A 25,978-nucleotide genomic window follows, 5' to 3' on the forward strand; every position below is an offset into this window, starting at 1 on the left:
CCTCGTGGCACTGCTGTGTGCCAGGCCACGACTGTGGACCTCCATGTCCTAAAGTCCAGAGGCTTTGTGTTGAGGGCTCATAATTCAGTCAAGAGCTAGACTTTGCTGTTTTTTGAGTGAGTAACTTATGGGGATAACATTTCTTCTCAAGTCTTGCCCTCAAATCAATAATCCATTAGAGACTAATTCATTACATTCATAATTTCACTTGTTTGAAATTTTACTGAGAGATAGATGTGCTCCAGGTTCTTTGTTGGCATCAGGAAGACAAAGATAAAAACCTCGTGGAATCACACACAACTTACTGCCCTGTGACAGAGAACATGTTCCAGGGCCCGAGAAAAGAGGGACACATATTTTCAGTACCAGGAGGTTTGGTGAGTCAGAACATTTTTCACCAGAAAAGGTACTGTTTGAGCTGGATCCTGAAAAAGGAGGTGATGTTCAGGTGAAGAACTGGAGAAGAGGAACCGAGGGAGAGAGGATGGTAGTGTCAAAGACAGGGAGCTGCATGGGGGCAGAGGTGCTTAGAAGACCGCTGGGGGCCAGTGGTGGGGGCGGGCGCAGTGAGCCAGGAGCCTGGGGAGGCCAATAAGGATTAGATCGCCAGGGGCCTTCTATGCCTCCAGCTTTGTGGTTGAAGGCAGCAGGTGAAGAAGGCTTTTTAAGCTGGAGAATGGCATGATCCAATCTAGGTTGAGTGAGTGGGTTTTGAGCCAGTGTGGAAGGAAGAGCAAAAAGACCCTAGACCTGCCCTAGGGGGCTCTGCTCAGGGGGTCTTGAACCCAAAGAGATGGGGTCATCAGGGCCTGAGCATGTGGACTCAGGAGCCTAAGGGCAGAAAACAATGAACTGGGAAGGCATCTGCGGCCTGGCACACCAATCACTATCCGAGGGTGTACCCCACTGCTTTTCCGTCCTGAGGCTTCTTGCTAACAGGTGGGGCAGGCTGGGAGGGAGACTCCCTTCACATCTTCTCAGCAAGCTCTCTTAGAGTAACCAGCTCCAGACAAAGAGCCCGGCTCCGGTCTTCCTTCTGCCTTGAGTGAGCTGGCCTCTTTCTCCATGGGCTCGCCTGGGCCAGCAGGGCTGGTGTTCCCCCGATTTCAGCGTGATTAGGCCTGGCCACTTTGGTGGTGGTTGGGGTGGGCAAGGGAAGGGGCTAACGTGGTTCAAAATGGAATACACAGAAAAGCATTATTAAAAGAATGAGGAGGTTGTTTAGTGAGGCTTGAAGCGTCTACAGGTGTTTCCTCCTGTGTTGAGAACCCGTGTCCCCCGGGAATCGCATTTCCCGTTGAGCAGGGCCCAGGGCGGACGGAGTGCTGCTGACACCCGGGTGTGGTGGAGAGGCCTGAATGGGCGCCACAGAAAACCCGGAGCTTTCCAGGGGGTCTCAGGGCCCCTCGCGGGCGCGGAGGGGGGACATGGCTGGACACACCTGCTCACGGAGTGCACACTCACGCCCACTTGCCCATGCCCCGCGCACCCCGGCCCACTCTGCGGGCCTCGTCCCGGTGCCCACGGCCTCCCGGGCCGGGCCGTCGTGCAGATGCGGCCGGCGGGCCGCGAGCAAGCGTGACGGGGAGGCCGCTGGTGGGCCCGCGAGGGCGCGCGGGCGGGTGAGGGCGCCCCACCGGTGAAGAGGTGCATCGGCGCCTGGGTGGGAGGATGTGATGACGCGGTGCCCCCGCAGCGGGAACTCAGCCTTTAAAAGCTGAGGAAGCAGCCTCCGAGCAGGCGGTGGCTCCACTGGAGGCAAGCACACCCGGGTCTCACATTAAAGAAGCCAAACTGTCTGCTTCAAAGAGAAAAGGCAACATCCTGTCGCAGGCCATGCTCTGGCAGAAACGTAAGTGGTTTGGCCCGTGGCTGCCGGAGCCGTGTCGGCGAGGGAGGGCCCGGGCTCCAGCAGGCAGCCTGAGCCGGGAGGTGCTGGGGTGACAGGCAGTGGGTCCCCGTCCCCAGCCAGGGTGGCAGAAGGACGAGGTGGGCGAGATGGAGCCCAGTGGAGAAACCGACCTGTCAGAGGTGATGCTGATTTTCCAGGTTGGAGGGGAACGAACGAGTGTTCCAAGGTGGGACAGCTCATCCTCTCTCCCACACGAATCACTGTGGTGAACAAAGGGCAGCTGATGATTCACCGAACAAAATTTGGAGGGGAAGGCAGTGGAGCGCTTTACCTGAGTGGCTTTACTTTTATAAACAGCTACTCTTCAGCCTGTGGTTCAGTTCCGTGGGCCCGTTCCTCTCTGGGTTACTGAGCTTTCTGCCAAAGTCACAATGTGTCACTGACTGCATGGGGAGGATGTGGAAACTTGGCATGTCAAGCCTGTCCTCAGCTGCTCTCCTATCTTGCCTCCCGTCATTCTTTGCCTCCTGTGGCAAGGCTCCTGGGTTCCTGCACAAGGGGGCGTGGGTTTACCTGGAAGCCTCGTGTTTATCCCTGGAGTTGGATGGAACATCTGTGAACTTTATTTTCCACATGTGGGACTGAACAGACACTCCTGTTATTAATAATTGAAGTCACACAGAGTTTTTCGGCAGCATTCCTTTCTCAGAAAAACAAAGTCAGCTCAATAGCCTCATGAGAGCTGAACCTTCCTGGGGCTCTCAAGAAAGAGGTACCAAAAATCTGCTCTGTCTTTTTAATGATGCTTAGGTCTTTAACATGCCTTTTAATGAATTCAGGTACACTCTACCTCAAGCGAACTTAATACAAAAGAACCTAGGTTTACAGAAAAAGATAAATTAGGGAGCTTTATTTTTTTACACAAGATAGTCTATTGGAGCCCTTGAAGTTCTGAAAACATACCTTCATTTAGACATAGCTTACAGTCACTTTATCAGCAGCTCATTGTTTCCTTTATTTCTTGTGTAAATTCTCCAAGAGTTGAGCTTGTTAATGTGTAATGTGAAGGAACGATTTCATAGTTTCTGAGATTGTGAAGTCTCATCATTGTTTGATGTTGGCAAGATGCATTTTTTTTTTTTCTTCAATGAAAAGAAGTGAATTCTAATTTGGGTTTAAGAATTATAGAAACCTTCCAAGATACCTAGGGATATTCTAGTATGGATAGTGGCTATTGTTCCCAGAAGAAGGATGGAGCAAGATGCTCCCCTTCGGGGGCAAAGGCAGACGACCCTGTGGAAATGCATTAATGGTGGCAGGTGGGCAGTGATGTCCCTCCTGGGAGCTACTGAGTCTCCATATGCCCTGACCCTGACCCTTAGAGCTCAGTCTGTGGGTTTTATGTGAGCCCCTGCAGGGACTTCTGCCTTGGTTCCTACCTGCTCAGAGCAAGTCACTTTCTTCTTTTTAACCCTCAGGTTTCTCATATGTAAAAGAGGGTAAAAATGATACCCACCGGTTCCACAGAGCTACCCTTAGTAAGCTGAGACGCCGTTGAGATGATGTTGTCTGCTGTGGTTCTGCTTCAGTGCCTGAGATATGGGTTGCTTCCTTGTGTACATGAGTTGCCAGATTTCCCGCTCTTGGTTACACACTGCATTTTTCCTTCTTTAACTTCTAAGAGATTAACAGTTTCTTTTTAAAGGGGATGCTAGAGGCATGTTTCCTGCTCACTCCCTGGAGGTCAGTCAGTTTTGCAGCAAAACTCCATCCCCAGGGAGACCACGTTGTAAATTCGTCCTTGGAATACCTGTGGTGAATGATTCTACATGTTCATCTGTACATAATCAAAATTCTTATTAATTGCTCTTTGGCACTTTAAAGGAAATTAGGAAAGGCCCTGGGCACTGGACCCACCCCCTCACCCCAAGTGAGGCCCTTGTCTAGGGCACTGAGGGTACCTGGGTGACTAAACCCTGTGGGAAAACCAGTAAAAACAGGGCAGCATTGTCAGCCCACTTAGAATCACCTGATAGAAGGTCAGAATTTGAAATCAGACACCAAGAGTGCTGAAAAGGCACTTTCTTTTTTCAGAAAACACCCTCGAGGCATGAGCTGAAATGACTGTATTACGGGGTTCTGGAAAGGGTTAAGAAAACATTCACTTTGTAGATGTTGTCTCCTTCCTACTTGGCCCGTGACCGCTGTTTGTAGCCTAAATGTGAAGTTGGGCTTTGGTTCAGATCAGCTGCTAACTGTGGGCACACAGAGGCAGAAATCTTCAAGCCACAGCCATGAATCTGCGATTTGCTTGACTGGTCAGTTGAACAAAGAAGTCATGCTCCCTGCAGATCCACTTGCTGCCCCCTCCCCTCAGGTTCTGCCCTGGGTCCAGCAGGTCCCGCGTGGATGTGAAGAACTGACGTCTACCCAGCAAGAAGCTCTTCTTAAGGCCAACTAGTAACAGTGCTGTAGAAACAGCAGGCACGATGGGGTGAGACAGGCCTGGGTTTGAAAGTTGTTTCTGCAGCTTAATGATTTAACCTTTTCGCTTTCTTACAAATCTGGAAAATGGGGTTCTAATGCCTGCCTTACAAGGTTTTTGTCAGAACAAAAGTAGAGAATAGGGAAAGTGTCATCAAGTCTCCTGAGTATTAATGACAGTGGTATGAGAGCACCATCCCTCCTGGGACTCCTCCCGTCTTGAGTAATTTAGGGTTATGCCAAATCTTTTCCAGTCATTTTCCATACTTTGATTAGAATAGTTAAAAGGCATATCAAAAGATTTTTGATTGATAGGACCTACATACAGTTTTCCAAGGGTCTAAATCAGACAGGGGTCTGCAACTGTGGCCTCAGTGGCAAATCAGTCCCACAACCTGTTTTTGTAAATAAAAACTGACTGGGGTATGGCCATGTCTATTCATTTACATATTGTCTAGGGTTGCTTCTGTTCTTGATACAATGAAACAGTCGAGTAGGTGCCCCAGAGACCATATAGCCTACAAAAAACATAACTACCTGGCCCTTTAAAATAAGGTTTTCTGACCTCTGGGTTTAAAATGATTTGGGTAGGACTTTAGGTGTTCATTTCTCTGAGTTACTGGGGGCTTGCACAATGACAACACTCATGGGAGATAAAGCTAACGGTCGACTGATGATACGATTTACACAGTGCTGGAAAGTTCGACTTGGTTGACTTCTTAAAGGCGATGGAACTGTGTATAGTAGACTCAACCCTACTTGTTAGAAAATGAATGAATTGAATGACTTTTTTAAATTGTTATTCGTGTTAGAGAAAGATCTGCATTATAACAAAAGAATGGCTTGACTGCTTTTCTTTGAACTGACTGCTTGACTTGATGTCCTATAAATCTGGCTTTGATGTTCCTTCGTTGTAGCACTCAAGGAGGCATCTTAAGAACAGGGTATACTTCTTATGAAATTATTATGGCATGAATACTTACTTTCAGATAACTTGAGCAGACATTCACCAAATAGATAAATTCAGATCTCAAAATTCTCCATAATATAGAATTCTATACTTTACTCCAAGGTTCCTCTAAATAGCCAACTTTTTGAGAGCAGTTAAAAGTACAGTTAAAGAGAAGAAAAACTTGTTATATACATATAGTATTTGGAACTCTCCTGCGTAAATTCAGATGAACTTATAACTAGGAGTAATTTAGATCTGTGGACTGCTTCTAATATTTCTATTCTGTTACAACATTTAGTAATATGCCTAATAAACACCCTTGCTTCTTACCAAGTTTATCTATTGATTTGGTGGTTCTTGTTGATAAAGACAATTAGGATCCAAAAGATGGTCAAGAATTCACTGCACAGGAAGAGGTGAAGTAAGTGACACACATCAGCTAAACATACAGATTAATCAGTGGAAGAGCTGATGTCTTCAAGGTGGACACTTTACTTCTTCTCCCTATATTAACTAGATAAGAAGGCCAACCTTGTCCCCCTCTACAGCTCCAAAGTTCTGGAGTCAGAGGTTTTGAAAGCTCTCTTCTGATTCAAAGCTGCATATCTGGTCTGTTGTGAGACGCAAAAAAGAATCAAGGTTGTCCACACTTATTAGCTAAATACCTGGGCATTTAATTCACTTTTTGTGTTTAAACATTCTCATTACAAAGTAAAGATATTAGGTTGTTTTTCACCTTCTAGTTTATTTCTAAAGTAGCTTATTTCCCACTAAATGAAGCTGTCCACCAATTTCTCACTTTGAGCCAAACAACCAAAGTTGTCTAATTGATCATTAGCCAACTAATGTTGCTAAGTGTGATCATTAACATAATTTTCAGCTTTATGAAATGCTTAACAACATTGTGGTTTTCTCATTTTTGTAGAAAAACTCCTTGATAAGAGTGAGCCTGGGATGGAGAGACCTCCTCTGAAACCCTCTTGTCTTGGTTGTATGTTGTTGCTGTTGTTCAGTCATGTCTGACTCTTTGCGACCCCATGGGCTGCAGCATGCTGGGTCTCCCTGTCCCTTGCTAGTTGTATGAGGCTATGGCAAAACTTCTTCTTGCAGGAAGGAGACTTGGATTCCACTTTCCAGTCTCTGGGTAATTAGGTGTGGGGCCTTAGAGAATGTCACCTAAACACTCTGGGCTGCAAGTTGGCCAGCTATAAAATGGAACTTCTCTTTTCTTGGCTGAAGGCAAGGGGACTGAACTTGACTAAAATCCTTTTCCAAGTCGAGTTTCTGAGTCTTCATGAGTACTTATTAAAAATAAATACTTATTTTCAAAAGAAAAAATACGTATTTTCAAATGCATCCCAGGTGATTCTAATGTGCAGTCAACCTGAGAAACTACTGACTTGGAGGCTTAAATCGATGGCTTCTGATATACTTTTGGACATTGCATTGCTATGAGCATAGCAGGTTCAATCCTTTCACGGAGTAAACATCAGCTATGGGGTGCTGAGTGCTTACCTGGTGCCATGCTGTCTGTCAGATGTTCTGTTTGATCAGTTTGGATTGCATTTGACTGTTATTGAAGAGACCAGAAAATGCATGGATTTGAATAAATAGGAAAGTGGTATACTTTCTCTCACATGGAAGTGGTGCATAGTAGTCTGCAGGGTTGTATGGAAGCTGTAAGTGCCAACAGTCTCAGGCTACTTCTGTCTTTTTAGTCTGCTGGCCTTGGCATGTGGCCTTTGTCCTCAAATTTGCTTTCTAGTTGCACTGTAGCTCCAGCCATCACATCTGTATTTCAGACCATGAAGAAGAAGAATAGGGAAAGGCAAAAAGATCATGCTTCTCTATCATGGCCTCTCCCCACCAACACACAACTTCTGCTGACATCTAATGACCACTCCTATCTTTGAGGGAGAATAGGGTCCTTGTTTAGCTGGGCACGTTGTCAATCCTCCAAAACATAGGGGTAGATAGCAAGGAAGGAAAGGGCAGGTGCTGGGTGTGGCAACCACCAGTCTTGGCCACACTTGAATGTATTATCTCGTTTAATCCTCGTAAAAACTTCATGAGGTGGGTTCTGTTTTAAGCTCTACTTCATAGATGAGAAAACAAAGCTTAAAGGTGAGTTAGTAACTTACCCTGAGTGCTGTCTTGCTCACCTGTCCTGTCTCTCTACCAAAGGTTCTTGTCTCATTCATGGGGCTTAGGAGCCTGCTCTCGGTAGAAGCACAGGCCTTTTATGTTAGGTAAAGGACCATGACACACGTGGAACACACCAGCTGGCAAATGTCTGTTCACACTTTGAAAACTCATTTTTGGTGCATGTGTTTCAGCTTGAAGGAAATGAAGTCTTTGCTTTCCTGCTATACTCCTTTACTGGGCTCTTTGCAGATATTTTAACTGCAATAGCAGATTCAAAGGAGAGGGAAGGACCTAGAATCTTCCCAGAATAACAGAGCCAATGTGCCTTCTGGGCAGCTCTGTGTGGAAGCTTGTGCTAGGAGCCCAGGCTTTTGTCTTCTCAGCGCTTCTTTCATTCTGAACCATCTGGACTTTGAAAAACTCAGGGTGTCCCTTGACGTGTGTGTGTGTGTGTGTGTATAAATAAGGCATGGAAAGCCAGGTTTAGGGGATTATTTTGATTTAGAGAGTGACAGTTCTGTTCTTTCTTTCCTCTTAATGGTTTTAAAGCTTAGCCCCTGGGGCAGGCAGATATGAGTTTGAATCCTGGATTTCTGCCTCGCTGGTTGTATGATGCTGGCGAGTCCCTCTACCTGGCTCTGCTGCCATTTCCTTATACGCACAATGGGAATGCAGTTCTTCATAGGGTTGTGCTAAGTGTTTACTACTGAGCCTGGCATTAAGTTAACACTCAGTAGCTGTTAGTTAACTGTCATTATTTTCCTGTTCTCTCTCACGTTACCTCTGAGGACAAAGTTTATGCAGCTAAGCCTAGATTACAGTCTGTATGACGTCTGAGTTCTGCCTTTTTTGTGTGAATTAGCAGGATGCATATTTCCTATCTTGTAATTCATGATGGGGTTAGTGGTCAGGGCTGATGGTGAAGCTGGCCATTCTGTGACCAAACTTGGAACTTGGGCTTGCAATTTCCTACCAGCTTCATAAGGGGGAATGGTGACAGGCTTGTACTGACTGGCAAACTTGTGTTTGTTTTTTAAATTCACAAGATTGGAATTGAGGTGTCATAATCTAGCTTGAAGTCTGCAAGAAATAGCACAAATGATACCGAAAACTGAAACAGCAATGTGCTGCCTCCTTTTCTTAGTAATGGTTTCATTAGTATCACTTTCTGGGAAGAGCAGGTAGCCAAAGAATTACATACCAGAATCATACTCAGACCAGGTGTTGGGACCAGAAAGGATCTGATCATGCTTAAGAAAAGCTGAATTCCTTTTTGATTCTCTAGCAAGAATCATACATTTAATTGGAAGGGGAGTACAAGGATTGATATGACTTCCAGGACTGAGAAATGCTGGGAAGATAATGAAGTGAAGGAAAAGGGAGGCAAGAGAGTTGAAGATAGAAGCAAGTTTTAATGCTGGATGAAAGCAATACCAACTCGAGAAAGAAGGGGATTTAAGGAAAATCAACCATCCATTGATCATCCCATGCAAGCCTGTATCCATCCAATAATGGGATTATTTCCAGCTAGAGGAATCAACCAATGAAATAAGTTATCTTCAGCAGGAGGGAGAGGAGAATGGAATCAGGGAAGGTGTCGTGGAGCATGTAGATGGCTTCCGATGTACCTCCTCCAGAATAAATGGTGATTAGACTTCTTGCTTAGATTCTGGGGACAGAAGAGGCATCTTAGAACATGACATACTAGCATTGGGAAGGAAACCCAAGGCTCTGTATGCTGGTGTCTAAAACATTTTTGTCGCCAACTCCTTTATTCCAACCAAAATCACTGAAGAACTCTGATACAAAAATTAACATGGAGCAGTTTGAGGAGGATCTTGGCGCTCTGATTGCTCCTTCACCCCCAGACCCCCCCCACTTACTTCCCTTTCTCGGCAAAAAATTCACTTTATAGGCACTTTTACTCTATTCCAGAGTTTTAGATCGCAGCCTGACAATTCTGCCCTGGACCAGTCCTCTACTCTTAACAAGAACCCTGATAGCTGGTGACAGGTCCTTGGTTTAAATACGTCCAGGGTAAGGACCTCACTCCTAGAGAAAAGTGAGTCACTGTAGAACTTGTTGTATTGGTCTCCAGGAAGCTTTGAAGCCATGAAAAGTCATGTTTTCAGTCTCTGTAGCTACCTTGTGAATAAGGAAGAGGTACATTCCTCAAAGTTGGACCAAGTGATGTCTTTCCCAAGCTTGTTGTTCTAACTTCTTCAGTATCCTTCAACAAGGGATTTCCCCCACATCATAAATTTACCAGTTAGTAAACCAGAGACTTAAAACAAAAGCTCATTTTGACTGGCAGTTACATTCACATCATGTGAATAATTCACATCAATTATTAGGGCTACCTTCACTCATGTAGGCTGTATCCGGGGCCACAATGAGCCTTATGTCTTGGACACTTGGGTCTGATCCAAATATATAGCTGATGCTGGGTCTAAAGAGTCCTTCCTCCAAGGAAATTGTCCCCACCTGAAGGTCTCAGGAAAATTTTGTTTTCTTTTTAATAGGAATCCCTTTGGTCTTAGAAATCCCAAACTAGATATTGCTTAAATCAAGGAACAAACAACTGAATGTCACCTCCTCCAGCTTCTAACTATAGGTCTTTCCTGTTCTAGATTATACCGGCAATTCTAGTTTCAGGCTTTGGGTCTCAGTCTAAAGAGGGAAGATGTATCTGTCTCCTCTGCTCCATCTCCACAACTCTAGTCCTGCCTTGCTATAGAATTTGGGTGAGAAGCCTGGGTTGGGTCACCCCTGGGTGTGGTCTAATGCTCTCAGTGTAGGTCCCTTCCCCTGTTTTGATCCCTATTGCTCTAGATAAAGCTGAGGCAGTACTCAATATGTCAGCCAGAAGTTTGTCTTGTTCGAATAGGTGATAAAGCTCCCCTCTCTGTTCACTAAAGAGCCCTCCCTCATATACTTCCATGTTTCCATCCCACATGTGAAATGTGCTCCTAGGCTTCTAGCCCTTTAAAGATGTATCTGTGACAATGGCCTCAGTCATGGCTGCATCCCTGTCCTTTCGGAGATACATACAGGTTACTCTGCCACTCAAAAATCTCCAAGGTGCTCCTTCCTGGAGTAGTCCTTAAAAACTAAAATATGCCACAAATTTAATCCTCTGGTGGCTTTGGAATGAAAAAAGATCTTCTGCTCAGCTCCTGATATCTTGACAAGAGGTCAGTGCCAGGATTTTCTGGTCTCTTCTCTATTTAAACATGCTGTATTTGCATGTGAGATCTTTGATCAATTTCTCTGCAGCATCACTGCCCTCCCTGTCTCCTGAACAGGGCCATCCTGCTGCTGGGGACATCAGGCCCAAGAATCTGAGGATGACTTCCAGGAATACAATGAAGGCAGGTTGAGAAGGCCCTGGGTATATTGAGGATGGAGACATTCAGTATTAGGATGCAGCTGGATGAGGGCATGTCAGGGTCACTGTACCAAGGCTACTCTTCTGATGATGAAGGGCCACAGAGTTTTGGCTGAGAACAAAGGAGAAACAGCCATTTCTTGAAAACCTATTACATACTAGGTGTTTGGTTAATTTCATGCAGTCCTCATGATATTCCCATGAGATGGAGATCATTATTTTCATGCCACAAATGGAGAAATGAGGTTCACACAGTTTACATTATTTGTCAAGGGTCACACAGTGATAAGCTATATAGTAGACATTCTACATTAGATCTGCTTGAGTTCCAAATAATACCACACCACTTTTCAGTGCCAAAGATTTTAGGGTTGCGTTAGGTGTTTCTTCCCTTCCTAAGTGATATGAGTCCACCGTTAGAAGGAGGTGGTCTCTAACTTCACTGAGAGTTGTTGTGAAGACTCAAAAGGCTTTCTGCAGATAGGACTGTCAGAAAGTTAGATCTGAGACTGTCTGAAACTCCTGAAGCCAGCTGGTTTCCATCTTGGAATCTGAGTTTCTAGGTCTGGGTCTTCCCTTAGGGGCCTAATCTGCCAGGATAGGATAAGCGAAACATCTTTGGGGTTCGTCCAGGGTCCCTAGGCTGAGGAAGGATCCTGATTATCTGGGGCTACTTTATTCTATCTGGGGTCAGGCTTCCATGCATGGTGTGGGCTGAGCCCAACCCCAGAACCGCACTGGAGACAGAACAGTTGTGCTCGAACACGCTCCTCTTCATACAGCCCCTGGAGACAGGGGCCCCCAACTTGCTGCTCATTCAAGCCTGACCGAACCAAGCTGAGGTGAAAACGAGCCAAACAAGCCCAGAACACTTCAACTGTGAGGCAGATGCAGCTCTGTCCCAGTTTGTAATTCTAGTTTTGCTTGTGCTATGATCTGATGAAGTTTACATACTCTGCCGGCCTAGATGGTAAGCTCCATGATGGCAGGGACGTGGTTTGCTCTGCCCTGTTTAAAGAGCCCTCTGCCAGGGGTCTCCTTGGCACCCTGAGACATGGTATGTGAGACGGGAGCCCTTTCTGCTCTGGTGACCCCAGTTTCTGTAAAAGGCGGGCAGATGCAGCTGGTTTCTCAGGTGAACCTATCCGCTGTCATTTCAGTCGAAAATACCAAAAATAAAACTTTGCGGGGAATTGTGTGGGTCTCAGTTCTCGCCACTCCTCATGTGAGCAGGCTGCCGGTAAGCTTCTCATGGACTTCTCTCTCCCTCCTCAGCTGGGAGATGTCGTTTCTTGCGGGAACTGGCAGTCAAGGGAGTGGTGCAGGCCCAGACTCCCAGCCCGGAGGGAGGAAGGTTAGAACTGAGCAGGGGACCATTTGACACCAAGCTCCAGTGTCGCCCAGAGGAGTAAATGAGATTTGCCCTGGTCTGGGAGGAGGCAGAATGTGAGGCAGAAGTGGACTGCACTTGGAATTAGAGGTCCTGGGTTTAGTTGATGACCCTGCTGTTTACAAGTGCAGTCCATGGGCAAGTCACTGAACGTCTCTTGAGCATCACTTTCCTCATCCGTGAAAAGGAGGGTGAGAGGAAGACTTCCCTGTCTATTTCAGAAGTTGTGGTGAAAGCATTTGTGTCAAATTCTCTGTGAGCCACGGGACATCATGCAAAGGTGAGAGTGGTGATTTCTGAGCTCCTGGGAGTTAAGATCGTGAGCAGGAAACACACAGACCTTTGGGAGCCCTGCACTCAACATACCTGAGTCTCCAAAAACAAAGGCCTCACACTGACACTGTCTCTGGGAGTCAAGAGCAGAATCCAAGAGCCTTCCATGCTCTACTTGATCTGCAGGAGGATTGGAGGAGGGTGGACGTCTGGGTGAGAGATGCTGAGCTATTCGGGGAGGGACACCTCAGCAGTAGAGCCTCTGAGAAAAGAGTCAGAAGTTTCTGACACTAGAGGTCATGTGGCTGACTCCACCCAAGGTCATGGGTGGCTCATCCACAACTTTTGGGACAATTCAGGGAATTCTGAGGCTGCAGAGTGGAATGTTCAGACAGGACCTTGGTGAATGAGAGGGGGCTCTGGGTAGTAGGGCTCTCTACTTAAGTTTAACATAATTCAGGTGTGGGTGTGCTAAGTCGCTTCAGTCGTATCTTACTCTTTGCAACCCTATGGACTGTAGCCCACCAGGCTTCTCTGTCTATGGGATTCTCCAGGCAGGAGTACTGAAGTGGGTTGCCATGCTCCCCCCAGGGGATCCTCTAGATCCAGGGATTGAACCTGTGTCTCTTAAGTCTCCTGCATTGGCAGGCAGATTCTTTACCACTACTACCACCTGGGAATTTTGGAGGAGTCTAATCACCCTGGGTGTCCATTCAGTGCCGAATTTAGCTTCCTTCAAATACGGATTACTTGGCCTCTAGACCCCTTGGATCTGGGACTCTATAGTCACCCCAAGTGTAAGTCATCTTAAGTGACTGTGGACCTCCTTATGCATTTTCAATGACCTGCCTATGGTTGCTCAATGAGCTCTGTGGGGGCTGATGGGAATATGCCTCTTAGAATGGAGACACAGGAGGTTTGGGGTGGGGGAGCGCGGGAATACTGACCTTTCCCTTCCCCTCTGCAACTGGACCAGAGAACATGGGCTCAGCTTCCATATTTGAGATCTCCTGATGGAGACATCCTAGTCTACACATGAAGACTCACTCCTGTTTGGCGACCAACCGCCTTCAATCAAATCCTAATTCAATTGAGGGTTCACTGTCCCGCATCTTGTGTACACCTTTAAAGCCACCTTTGTTGTCCATCAGTGTTTCTCCTCGGCCCTGTTATGTAGATTGCTAAAGTATGTGAGTGACACGTTGCTGTTTCCTGGCTGCAGGGTCTTTCTCCATCCAGACATTAGTGAATAGAAAGCCTACATTTACATGCATTTGGGATCTCTTTGTTAGCAGATGTTAAAAAAGAAAAGTAAACTACAGTCTAGTATAAACTGGGTGGGAAAACCATTCTATAGCATGTCAAGTCCAATCTTTGGCCAAAGCCCAAGTTCTTTCTTCTAGTTAGGAAAAAAAAAATCAGCCATTGTCCCTGAATGCAAAGAACAAATTTAAAAATATGACTCAGACCTTCACGAACAACACTTGCAGTAGTGTTCAGTTAAGGATATGAATAATCCTTTATCTGAATTGAGTTAAGCTTTCCCGGGAGTCCTCAACTATCTTAGGTCAGGAACACAAATAAGCTTCTTTTCATTAAAGTGAAAAGTGTCAGCAACCTTTATGACTTTGTTTTTAGTTAGAAGCTAGGTTAGCCCTAGGCTTTGAATGCCTGAATGCCTGAATGCCTATTGTTCAATTATTTGGTTTTGGTTTTGCTATAAATAAAGAAAAAAAATATTATGTTTCTCCTTAGTGGGTCCTTTTTTATGTTTTGAAATATTACTAAAGATTCATCAGCAAAAGAGAGTAATATGTACTGTGGTTATTTTGGAGTGGTCAATACTGGGTTATATGTTCTTCTGGGCCAGAAAATTTTTGTCGTTCAAAATGGCCTCATGTGGCTGCATCCTCGAGTTTCAACCAGTCAGTTGTAAATGGAAAGCACTGTCAATGAGGGATTGTCAAGATGGGTGGGATGGGTTCCCCTTTCTGGTTCCCTGATGATGGACATGTAGGCTCACCCTGAATCTCTTACAGCAGCGGTCCCGACTGGGGTTCAGCTCACGGCCTGGCCCCGTTGGCTCATGGGAGATCTGTGAGCGGACAATGGCTGGGAGAAAAGCATTCTTTCAAGAATATCTTGGGGGCTGTTCTAGGTACCTCCTGCCTGAAGAGGGCTCTCTTAAAGCTGCCCTAGGAGATGCCTGGGTGTTGGCTTCACTGGGACCTCTTTAGTTGTAGCTTTCTTACTGTGGTGTGAACATGGTTTGCATGGGGTCATTAAATAAACAAGTGCTGGCAATTTTGCATGTTTCCTTGGTGATGTTTATTATACCTCATCAAGGAACCAAGGGCCATGTTTATTTAAATCAGTAGAATCCTATGTTCCCGAAGCTTGGTGCAAAGCAAGCCCAGGACCCACATGCAGCCAGAGTGCTCTCTCAGGTGACCCTTGGGCTTGACTCTGTCATGGTCTGTGCTTTCCAGTGGAACAGCAGCTGCAGGACTCTTATTTTTGTGATGTGGAGCATGTCCGGGTATGTGGCAGGGGGAACTGAAATAGCCTCTGCTGACTTTTTATACCTTCAGATTTTTTCGTTGCTCATTTTGGAAAAGGGAAGCCCTCAGTGGGGCCAAATTCATAGGTTTTTCTGTAAATGAGTTTTGTTTTTCTCCCAAACAACATTGCCTACTCACTTGTAGTGGTGGAAAGATAATATGGCTGAACTTCTCAGACTAAAACTGGAGATTCCCCATGAGAGTCAAGAGGCTTATGTTTAGGTGGAAAGAGTTTTCTCAGTGCTGGACACGTGGATACCCCCAAGAGACGTAAAGGGTCTTCAAACCACAGGATAAATGGTGAGAAAACTTAGATTTTGAGAGAGTGTTACCTGTACCTGCAATTCGATTGGGGGCTGTGAAAATCTCTGGTCAACTCCACTTTGGGAATTTGGACTTTCATCTCTGCTTGTGTGTTATTTTGATCTCCGGTTCTACATTCCTTGGCTCTTCTTTTATTTAGTCTTATTATCTGAGGAAATTATTTTGATAATCTTAAAATTTTCTTTAGTTATTTTATTGAGGGATCCAGGAGAGCCAAGGCAAAGCAATCATGACTTCAGACTAACTTATTTTCCTCTTCCAAATTTCTGTTTGTGGGCTCATTTCTCATGCTAGTGGCAGTAGGGAGTCCAGAGTTTACTGTGGAATTATAGATGGTTATTGCTGCTTCACAAAGGTTGGCGTGAAAGATGCCAACTGCAGGTTTTCCACCTTGCAAATACACTTGGGCCATTGGGGTCCTATGGGAATTGTCTTGAGGCTTCGGATTCTGATATTTCACGGGCACTTTGCAAAGACACTGTCAGAAGCACCCTCCCTCTTGCCTGCTCCCCTGACAGCAGTGACAGAATTCCTTGGCAGTGCTTGGGGACTCCTGGGTGGACAGCCAGGAGGTCCTTGGGAGCTGTGGGAGTTTCATGACTGGAAAAGGTGGGGACCTCGAAACTGCTCTCCAGATGGTGTTGTCCCAGGGCACACCTGTTGACACTGTGGGTTCCGAGGAAGTCCAGACCTCAGAGTGTGATGACCTCTGCTCACAGCAGCTCCCCAAGCCCTCTTTGTTCATTGATTCAAAACCAACAGGAGGCAGGAAGCTCTCACTTGCCAGGAAGCGGAAAGTGCCCAGGTGGCTGCTTTGCAGCCTGGCAGTCCCCGTGTCCACTTCTGGGGAGGCAGTGGGATCCAGAGTCCCCCTGGCCCTTCCCAAGAAATGTATCAGCAGATCAGCAGGGGCTGAACGGTACACCTGTCTGAGGTGTGTGCGTGGGAGATTGCACCCTTCTTGTGCCCCAGCTGAATGAAGAGTGTGACCACAGTGATCAGACCCCCAAATAACTGTATCCCTCAAGTTTCTCCCCAATGCACAAGGCCTCAGGCCGCACTGTCTGCCTAAGAATAGCTAGAAACTCAACCAGAGACCAGTGTAGGTTGAGTGATATGGGTGTGAACCAATCTGCTGTGAGTAACCCTGAGAATGGGAGGTCAGAGTGCGGGAGGGCAGCCCCCCCGCCCCCACCCCGTGTCAGGCCACACCTGGGGCCTGCGGTCACCGCTGGCATCTTCATAAGGGGAAGTGGCAGAACTTGTGCTGGAGTGATGCAGACAGAAGGAAGGTTAGAAGGATTCAAAACACGTCATTAAGAAGTAGCTGAAGGAAACAGCATGGGAATCACTCTTAATCAGTTGTAGAGGTCGTCATTAACTACAAACGGAAACAAACTAGCTCTGCTCAGAGGGGACAAACACGAACAATATTCCTATTTTACCACATCTTGAAGCACTTCAGAGAGAGGTTAAAATTCATGAGCCCTGTCCTCAGTGAGTTGTTGATCACTGAGAAGAAGCACAAAGGCAATCAGAACATGGGTTCACAGTGGCTGCTTTTTATGGCTGTCTTAACACAAAGCTCTTTGCAAATCTAGATTTAATTTTTATTTATATACTGATGTTTGATACTATGGGAGGAAATCACAATCAACATATGGTAATTCAAACATTAATAATAAAGTTTGGCTATTTTTTAAAAATCACCAGCCAGTGCCTGCTGCTTTCTGCCTATTATTTTCCCCACTTCTCTCATGTTAATTTAGTTTGCAATAAATTATTCTAATGTTCTCACTCTTTCTTGGAATCCAAAAAAAAGAAATAGCTGAAGGAATGGAATGTTTGTTCCGACTCTATAGGGCACCTGGAATCTGTCTTCAGTTGCTGGGAGGGGACCCTGCTACAGATATCAGTGATGGTATTGCTGCTGCTGCTAAGTCACTTCAGTCGTGTCCGACTCTGTGCGACCCCATAGACGGCAGCCCATCAGGCTCCCCCGTCCCTGGGATTCTCCAGGCAAGAACACTGGAGTAGGTTGCCATTTCCTTCTCCAATGCATGAAAGTGAAAGTGAAGTTGCTCAGTCGTGTCCGACTCTTAGCGACACCCTGGACTGCAGCCCACCAGGCTCCTCCATCCATGGGATTTGCCAGGCAAGAGTACTGGAGTGGAGTGCCATTGCCTTCTCTGAATGATGGTATTAGCTCACACTTATTTAACGCTTTCTCAGTGTAAGCTGTATATTAAGCATTTACATATTTCTCAAGTTACCTTACCAAATACAAACCATTATGATCCTCATTCTGTCCATGAGAAAGCTTTAAATGGATCATGAATTGTGAGTTTCATTAGAAGGTAACGCATGGGAAAACGCTGCTTTTCACCATGAGGCAGGTCGAGTAGGAGGAAGAGCTTTCTGACAGTAGCACTCTAGAGAGGAAGGTGGACGTGGGTGGGGAGGAGGAAGGATAATAACATGTGTTGAACGTTGACCACATGCTAGACATGGCTTTGGAAGCTTCCCGTGTATTATTTCAGTTAATCCTCACAAGAACCATGTGAGACAGGAACTATTAGCCCCATTCTACAGATGAGGAAATTGAGGCTTGGGATATAAGTCAACTGAGACCTTTCCACCAGAAACTAATAGCCCAGGTATCTTAGGCTCTTAAGTCTGTGGTCACTGCTGCTTAAACAAAGATGATTGTGCACAGGCGTCCCAGGGTGCAGGTCCCAGGCTGGCTTTCTCTGCTACACACTCCTGCTTCAGCCTGAATTTCACAAGTTATAACTGCTTTATCATTCATCTGTCCCACTAGACTGTAAGATGCGTGTGGGCAGTGGCCACATCTATCTTGCTCAGTGCTGTGTTCCCAGCATCCAGAAATATTTGAAAGAATAAGTGAATATCAGTAAGGATCCCTTGTTATGACAGGGGATGTTAGAAAGAAGATAATTAATCTCTTCTTGGGATGTTAAAGGGAAATCAGGGATGAATTAGCAGTGATTCTAATCCCAGCAGAGCTTCAGAATCACCTGAGTGATATTTATAAATACAGATTCGTAAACCCACATCAAATGCCCAGAATCAGACTGTTCGGGAGCAGGATCTGGGCATCTGTGTTTCATATCACTCCCCAGTCACTTCAGCTTACTTGGCCAGGTTAGGAAGCCCCTGTGAATGTATCTGAGTCTGGGGTCCTCTGACTTGTATGTATTCCTGCAGCTCTTGGACACCCCTTCCCTCTTTCCCCTGCTTCTCTGCCTGGGCTTCCAGCCCTGGCCATGCTGTGTCTGGAGCAGGGATGGAGGTCTGGTGCTGGTCTGGCTTGGGGTGTTATCAGCTGTGTATTTACTGAGCAAAGTTCAGTTAGGGTAGCACTGCGGATCCGGTTTTAATAGATATCTGGGCTTTCGCGCTTTTGATTCAGAGCCCAGGTCCCTAGGCCCTTATCAGTGATACCATGTGAGCTGAAGGCCCAGTGCTGCTTGCCTTTCTGGGCTGACCCAGGTCTGACCTTCAGGAGTCCAAGGCGCCAGGCTTCCATCTGGAAGGGCAGACTGTCACTGCCAGCCATAGATGCTTTGGACTTGCTCTCCTGGTCGGGGAAAGCCCCGTGTTCCAGCCCATGGTGCTTCAGTTTCCTGGCCTTGATGACAAAAGGCAGAGGGAACCTTCTCTGAGAGATGAAGCTGGACACTCTCTGGCCCCAGGCATATGGGTGACCTTTGGTTATTTGTCCTGGGGGCCACAGAAAACCCGGGAAGCACTCACTGCAGCCCATTCTGAATGTCCAGGAAAGGTGAAGGGAAAATGAGCTGGCAGCACATTAATTGGTTGGATGAGAAACCATCCAACCAATTAATCAATCAATAACTTATTAAGTTTATTATGGACATGCTACTTGGGAAGATAAGGAGAAATAAGATACTATTTCACCTTGGGAAGTTTATAGTCTAGCTGGGGGCATAAGAAATTTATAGCTAAAAAGGGATTACTAATTATTACATACCAGACTACAGATTTATTTGAATGCTTGTATTTGAATTCTGTGAAAGTGAAAGTGTTCAGTCGCTCAGTCGTGTCCAACTCTTAGTAACACTATGGGCTGTAGCCCACCGAGGCTCCTCTGACCATAGAATTCTTCAGGCAAGAACACTGAAGTGGGTTGCCATTCCCTTCTCCAGGGCTTCTTCCCGACCCTGGGATTGAACCTGGGTCTCCTGCATTGCAGGCAGATTCTTAACCATTTGAGCCACCAGGGAAGCCCCTAATTCTGTCTCTGATTTTATACTAAGCATGTACTATGTGTGTGTGTGTGTATGCTAAGTCTCTCAGTCGTGTCTGACTCTTTGCAGCCCCATGGACTATATAACCTGCCAGGCTCCTCTGTCCATGGAGTTTTCCAGGCAAGAATACTGAAGGGGGTTGCCATTTCCTTCTCCAGGGCAGCTTCCTGGCCTGGGGATTGAACCTGCGTTTCTTGTGTCTCCTGCATTGGCAGGTGGATTCTTTCCCACTGCGACACCTGGGAAGCCTGTATTATGCTTCCCATTTACTGTGTCAGGGACTCCTTAATGGTACTCCTTTGATAAGAAATTGCCAGTTAAGAGGCACAGAGAGATGTGGCTGTGACTCACCCAGGATCACACAGCTAGAAAGTGTCAGAGGCAAGTTTTGAGGCCTGTGGCATCTGACTCAGAGTCTCTGCTCTTATGCCATCCTCTGCTGCCCTCTATGATGAATTCTAACCTGTCTGGAAGTGTTGAAGAGGTTGTAGGATGAAGCAAAGTCTGTGGGCCCCGGTGGTCAGCGAGGAGGGTTGTAGCAGTAGTCTTGGGTCAGGAAGAATCTCAAGAGGTTGAGAAAAGTGAGAGGGACTCCTGACCCTGGGAGATCACTGGTAGAGATGAGGAGGGGAGACCTTCACAGACGGTGGAGAGGAGGAGTCTAGACAGAGCTTCTGGCCACCACCAGGCTCCACGTGGTGTTTAGTGTACAAAAAGATTGGGGAATTGGGTTGAGATCACGCTGCAGTGCTCGAGCCTGAATCTTCTGGGTGGAGGGGAGCCTAGAAGGTTTGGGGCAGGAGGAGTGCTAACCCTGGGAGGAATGTCCTAGGAAGTCAGGATGTGTGGTCCCGCACCTTCAAGCACAGCTTAGGTGAGCAGGCAGACCCTGGAGGAGAGCGGGCACCTTGGGCTGGGGACTGTCTGCACAGGGAGACGAGTACCAGTGATGCTCTCTTTGCAGCCACAGCTCCAGAGCAAGCCCCGGCCCCACCCCGGCCGTACCAGGGCGTGCGTGTGAAGGAGCCGGTGAAGGAGCTGCTGCGGAGGAAACGGGGCCATGCCAGCAGTGGGGCATCGGTGACACCGACGGCGGTGAGGGGGCTGCTGTGATCGGAGTGTGTGTGTGTGTGTGTCTGTGTGTGTGTAGGGAGTGGGGAGTGGTCCAAGGGGTCAGGCGGGGTGTATGTCCTTGCTCCATGGGATCCTCAGTGAGGGCATCAGGACCACACATCGCAGAGGTGTGGCTGCTGGAGGTCGGGCCAGGGCAGAAGAAGTTGAGTCACTTGAAGTGGGATGAGGAATCCCACTTGAGCAGCAGGTGTCTCACACGTCCTGATAGGATTTGAGGGTCCCCCTGGGACAGGGTGAGACTGATTCCCTAAGTGCACAGCCTTCTTGCTCAAGGGAAACACCCACCCCTTGGAAAGTATAAGTGGTGCTGGTTGGGTCGTGGGGCAGGTGCTTGTTCTAACGAGGGGGGTTCTTGCCCTCCACCCGCTCCTCTCCTGCCCTGGGACCCTCTGGGCGAGCTTCCTGCAGACGGCTCGCTGGAGGTGGCTGAACCCTGCACCCCATCTTCCTTCCCCCCTCTAGGTGGTGCTGCCCCACCAGCCCCTGGCGACCTACACCACAGTGGGTAAGAGCTCCCCGCGGCCCTGGCTTCCTCCCAGCCCCTCGTCTGGGTGTCACGTGCAGCTCTGTAACTTCCTCCTTCCCACAGGTCCTTCCTGCCTTGACATGGAGGTCTCTGCCTCCACAGTGACGGAGGAGGGGGCCCTGTGTGCGGGCTGGCTCTCGCAGCCCGCCCCGGCCGCCCTCCAGCCCCTGGCCCCTTGGACGCCCTACACGGAGTACGTGTCCCACGAGGCTGTCAGCTGCCCCTACTCGGCTGACATGTACGTGCAGCCTGTATGCCCCAGCTACACGGTCGTGGGGCCCTCCTCGGTGCTGACCTATGCCTCCCAGCCGCTCATCACCAACGTCACGGTACGTTACAGGAAGGCGTTTATGGATGGCGCCCTTGTAGAACCTGGGCTGATTTCCTGCCCCTGACCTTCCTTGCTCTTGTTGCCCAGGATAATCAGGTCATCTAAGCCCACCCTGTCCTCCAGGGCGGGGCTTAAGGCGATCTGACACTAGAGGCAGAACTCAAAAAACTACCCTGTAGGTGGTTCTCACTCCACCAAAAGTATGGTTTTCTCAAAAGTTGTATCACATGTTGCTCAGCCTATGAATTTTCTTACAAACCCCATTATTGGCTGAATGGTCCAGGGAGGCCACCTGCCTGCTGGTCTGCCCTATCTCCCCTGCTGCCTCAGATATGCTGAGTCTCAGGGATGGGTCTCAGTTTTCCTGAATGGGGAACCAGGTGATGTTTGCATGGAGTCTCTTGCCAGAGCCAGCCTTTCCTTTCTACTCAGATGATTTAGGGGGTGATTATTCACCCAATAATGGGATTTTTCAGAGAATTTCTAGGCTGAGCAACACATGACACAACTTTTCAGAGAACTGTACTTTTGATGGAGAGAGACCCACCTGCAGGGTAATTTTTTGATTTCCACCTCTGGTGTCAGATCTTCTGACACTCTGCCCCTTCATTCACTAGCTATGTGACCCCAAGCACAGTGATTTAATGGTCTGAATCTCAATGTTCTCATCTGTAAAATGGGAATACTAACGAAAGGGTTGATGTCATGAGCGATGGCCTGATGCACTTAGACTGCTTAGAACACTTCCTGGGCTCAGCCTGGTTTCCAGAATACAGAAACCACTCAATAGATACAAGTTATTATGATTGCCTCAAAGTTGACAAACAGCATTAACCAAGTGCTATCTTCAAGTGCTGGATAGGGAAGGGTTTGCTCCCCTAGGAATAGAGGAAGGAAGAGAAATAGTTTTATGTGAATGGTGCCTGTTTAACCAAAGGAATGGGAAGCCCCTAGGTGTTCAGAGGGGAAAAGACCAGTGGTTACAGCCATATCCAGCACCGGTCCAAGGGAGGCTGTGGGAGGCAGAGCGAGGCTCTCATGAGTCACTGCAGAGCCCACCCATGATGATGGAGCTTGCTTTGGTCCCCCAAGCCCATCTGTTTACCTCAAGGTCCAATGTCATCTTGAAGCTCCTCCCCTTCAAGCACCATCCAGGCCTGGGTTGCAGGACCCCTCCGCCTCCATGCCCACCCGCTGCTCAGCAAACCAGTGGTAGGACCTGAATGATGGTGGATGGGAAGCAGTTCATTCAACACCCGTCCCAGGCAGCTCATTTCCATATCGGAGGCCTGGGGTGGGGGTGGGGAGTGGTGGACACAGTGGTTCCCAACCATTTCAGGACCAGGAATTCCTTTCATTATTTATCCTTTTCATCAATCCCACCTCTTGCTTTGAAAAGTTCTGTGTATCAAACAAACCATATTTATTAAGAAATAATTTATTTGTCTTGCCATTTTGTAAATTAACTCATCAAAGCTGGTTAGAGCTAACAATTTCCACTCCTGATTTGCAGGAGATAAGACCTGTATGATGGGTTGATGTAATTCTATCCCTAAGCCAAGATACCTGCGGTGGGAGTTGAAATGCCCAGGTTTATGTAGGATTTCCATTTGAATTTTTTAAATACTAGAAGTGATAAGGCTTTGTTGGGAGGCTGAAAGTCCTCTGAGACCCTTTCCGGCTCTATTATTCTATAGAAAAATACCCTAAAGCCTTGCTACTCAAACTGTGGTCCTTGAACCAGCTGCATTGGCATCACCTGGGATCCTATTAGACATGCAGAATCCAGGTCTGATCAGACCTCCTGTACCAGAATATGCATTGCAGCAAGGTCCCAAAAGATTGAAATAAGCTCTTCCCCAGTGGTAAAGAATCCGCCTGCCAATGCAGGAGACACAAGAGACGTGGGTTTGATCCCCAGGTAGGTAAGATCCCCTGGAGTAGGAAATGGGAACCCGCTTCATTATTCTTGCCTGGATAATTCCATGGACAGAGGAACCTGGTTGGCCACAAAGAGTCGGACATGACTGAACACACAGTACTAATGACTCTAATAGTTTGTTCTCAAGACACAGTGGCCACTGGAGGAAATGTGGCAGGGAACAGAGGGTGATGGGGGAAGTTTAGGCCTCTCACACGAACATCATTCTATGCAAAGACAGTCCTCTCCTACCTCCTTCCTTATCAGTGGCATCCAGGCCCTGGTTTTGGCAGCTTGAGCTGGGATTTGTAGGATGGCTGCCATGCAGGTGAAAGATACTGTTTACAGAGTGCCTGGGAGAATGGCCCTGACCTTTGGAGGTCCCTGGAAAGGGCACACGGGGCCCAGTTAAGCAGCAGCAGAGGATGAGGTAATGGGAGGCTAGTGGAGCTGAGCTCAAGGGGTCCTTAGAATCCCAAACCTGCTGTGTGGAGCCAGGACGGTCTTTGTGTCTAGGCACAGCAGTGGCCACTTGGCAATACAGCTGCTATGCCGTGTGATGGGCTTATTGTTTAATATGCTGTTTTATCATTAAATTTAAGATGCATGTCACCCCTGCACACATATTTTGATATCTCTGAAATCTGGGTGCATTTTATATTCAATGAAATCTGGAAAAGCATCTGTTCTTTTCTCAGCCCAGTGATGTCAGTCCTTTGGGTAATCTGTTTTACAGATCAGAAAACAGAGGCTTCAGGTGGGGAAGTATGAGAGGGCATATACCTAGTGAGTGACAGGGAAAGGGATGTGGAAGTTTGTCTGGCTTCTCCCTTGGGGGAGACTTTGTGCAGGGGAAGGCAGAGCCCTCTGGAGTGAGATGGCAGGACAGGGCTGAGGTGAGGCAAACAGAGATCCCCACAAGAACCGAGGTGAGCAGTGGGTACCCGGGGCTGCTAACCACCCTGTGTCTCCCCCATCACAGACGAGGAGTGCTGCCGCGCCCACCGTGGGGCCCCCGCTGGAGGGGCCCGAGCACCAGGCCCCCCTCACCTACTTCCCGTGGCCTCAGCCGCTGTCCACGCTGCCCACCTCCACCCTGCAGTACCAACCTCCAGCCCCAGCCCTGCCTGGGCCCCAGTTTGTCCAGCTCCCGATCTCCATCCCCGAGCCAGTCCTCCCGGACGCCGAGGACCCCAGGAGAGCCATCGGTTCCCTGACCATCGACAAGCTGCTTTTGGAGGAAGAAGATAGCGACACCTACGCGCTCAACCACACGCTGTCCGTGGAAGGCTTTTAGGGCCGGCGCCCACCAGAGCCTCCTGTTCAGCACCCTGTTCCCTGAAACTGGGATTTAAAAATGAGCCTGGGATCAAACCCTCAGATTCATTTCTGCTTGAAGTTGCCATTTCATAACTACACTTTCTACCGCAAACTAGAATTGCAAACCAGACTTTCTCCCACCCTCTCTCTCTCCTTCCCTCCCTCCCCGTCTCTCACTCGCCCTTTCTTCTTTCTTTTTCCATTTCGGTTCCCTTTTGGGAAGGAATTAGGGATTTTAAAGATAAGATTTGACGCCAGATGTTGCCTAATTTCTGTGGCCCAGTGTTTTCACTTGTGTCACATTCCCTTCCTGGAGAAGGCCCTTTTCTCCAGTGCCCCCTGCTTCACAGTAGCAGCAGCCCCACTGAGCCGTCTGCAGGCAGTGACGTCCCGTGCTTTGCCATTATGAGATGGACGGGGTGCCCTGTGAGAAGACCAGCCCTGCCAGCATCTCCAAGGGCTGAACCAACGCCGGAGGCCTTGAGTGTCAGTTCCCACAGTTGCTCCTTTGTCTGCTGTTCTCAGCTTTGGCTAGCTCTACAGTCTAGGCAGTAGGGTCTCAAGGCCTGGGGCTCAGTGAGGTGATGGGTGGAGGGTGGGGGGTGGGAAGGAACATCAGAGTGGGTAGGGGCTGGACCAGTGGGGTGGGTGGGGTGGACAGAGGAGGGATGGGGATTTAGAGTGTGTACTTGGGGGAGGGCGTGGGGTCAGGGGAGAGCAGAAGGACTGAGGAATGGTTTGCTTTAATTACTTGGTTATAAAGAAGGGGAATGCAGTTGAGAAAAATATAGCTTTAATAGATAGTTTTGCTGCTCTCCTTGAGGATACTTGCACGGAGAGCTGAGCTTTCGTAAACAGAATGATCTATATGCCTTTCCATGTTCAGACCCGGCGGGGCTGAGTGCAGGCCAAGATCCACTGAGACCATGGTGACTGGTGGCATCACTGGCCAATGTGCCTCTTGACTTCCAGACCACCCTTACGTGGAGTCAACACCTCCCCGCCAAGCACCATCCTTCCTGGGGCTTCTAGAGCCTCAGTCAGAAGGACCGCCAGGTTTCATTTCCATTTTTTGTTTTTATTTT

General features: G+C 47.8%; 1 protein-coding gene across 1 annotated transcript; it reads left to right on the forward strand.

The window, feature by feature from the left end:
- Positions 1-1,695: 1,695 nt before the first annotated feature.
- POU2AF1 (POU class 2 homeobox associating factor 1) lies at positions 1,696-25,482 on the forward strand. Its single transcript, XM_006074547.3, has 5 exons — positions 1,696-1,852; positions 20,626-20,756; positions 21,258-21,300; positions 21,385-21,650; positions 24,556-25,482. The coding sequence occupies exons 1-5, from the start codon at positions 1,837-1,839 to the stop codon at positions 24,868-24,870; spliced, it is 771 nt and encodes a 256-aa protein (XP_006074609.1). The 5' UTR covers positions 1,696-1,836; the 3' UTR covers positions 24,871-25,482.
- Positions 25,483-25,978: the final 496 nt, after the last annotated feature.

This window comes from Bubalus bubalis, chromosome 16 (assembly GCF_019923935.1).
Source record: "Bubalus bubalis isolate 160015118507 breed Murrah chromosome 16, NDDB_SH_1, whole genome shotgun sequence".
Lineage (NCBI taxonomy): Eukaryota > Metazoa > Chordata > Mammalia > Artiodactyla > Bovidae > Bubalus > Bubalus bubalis.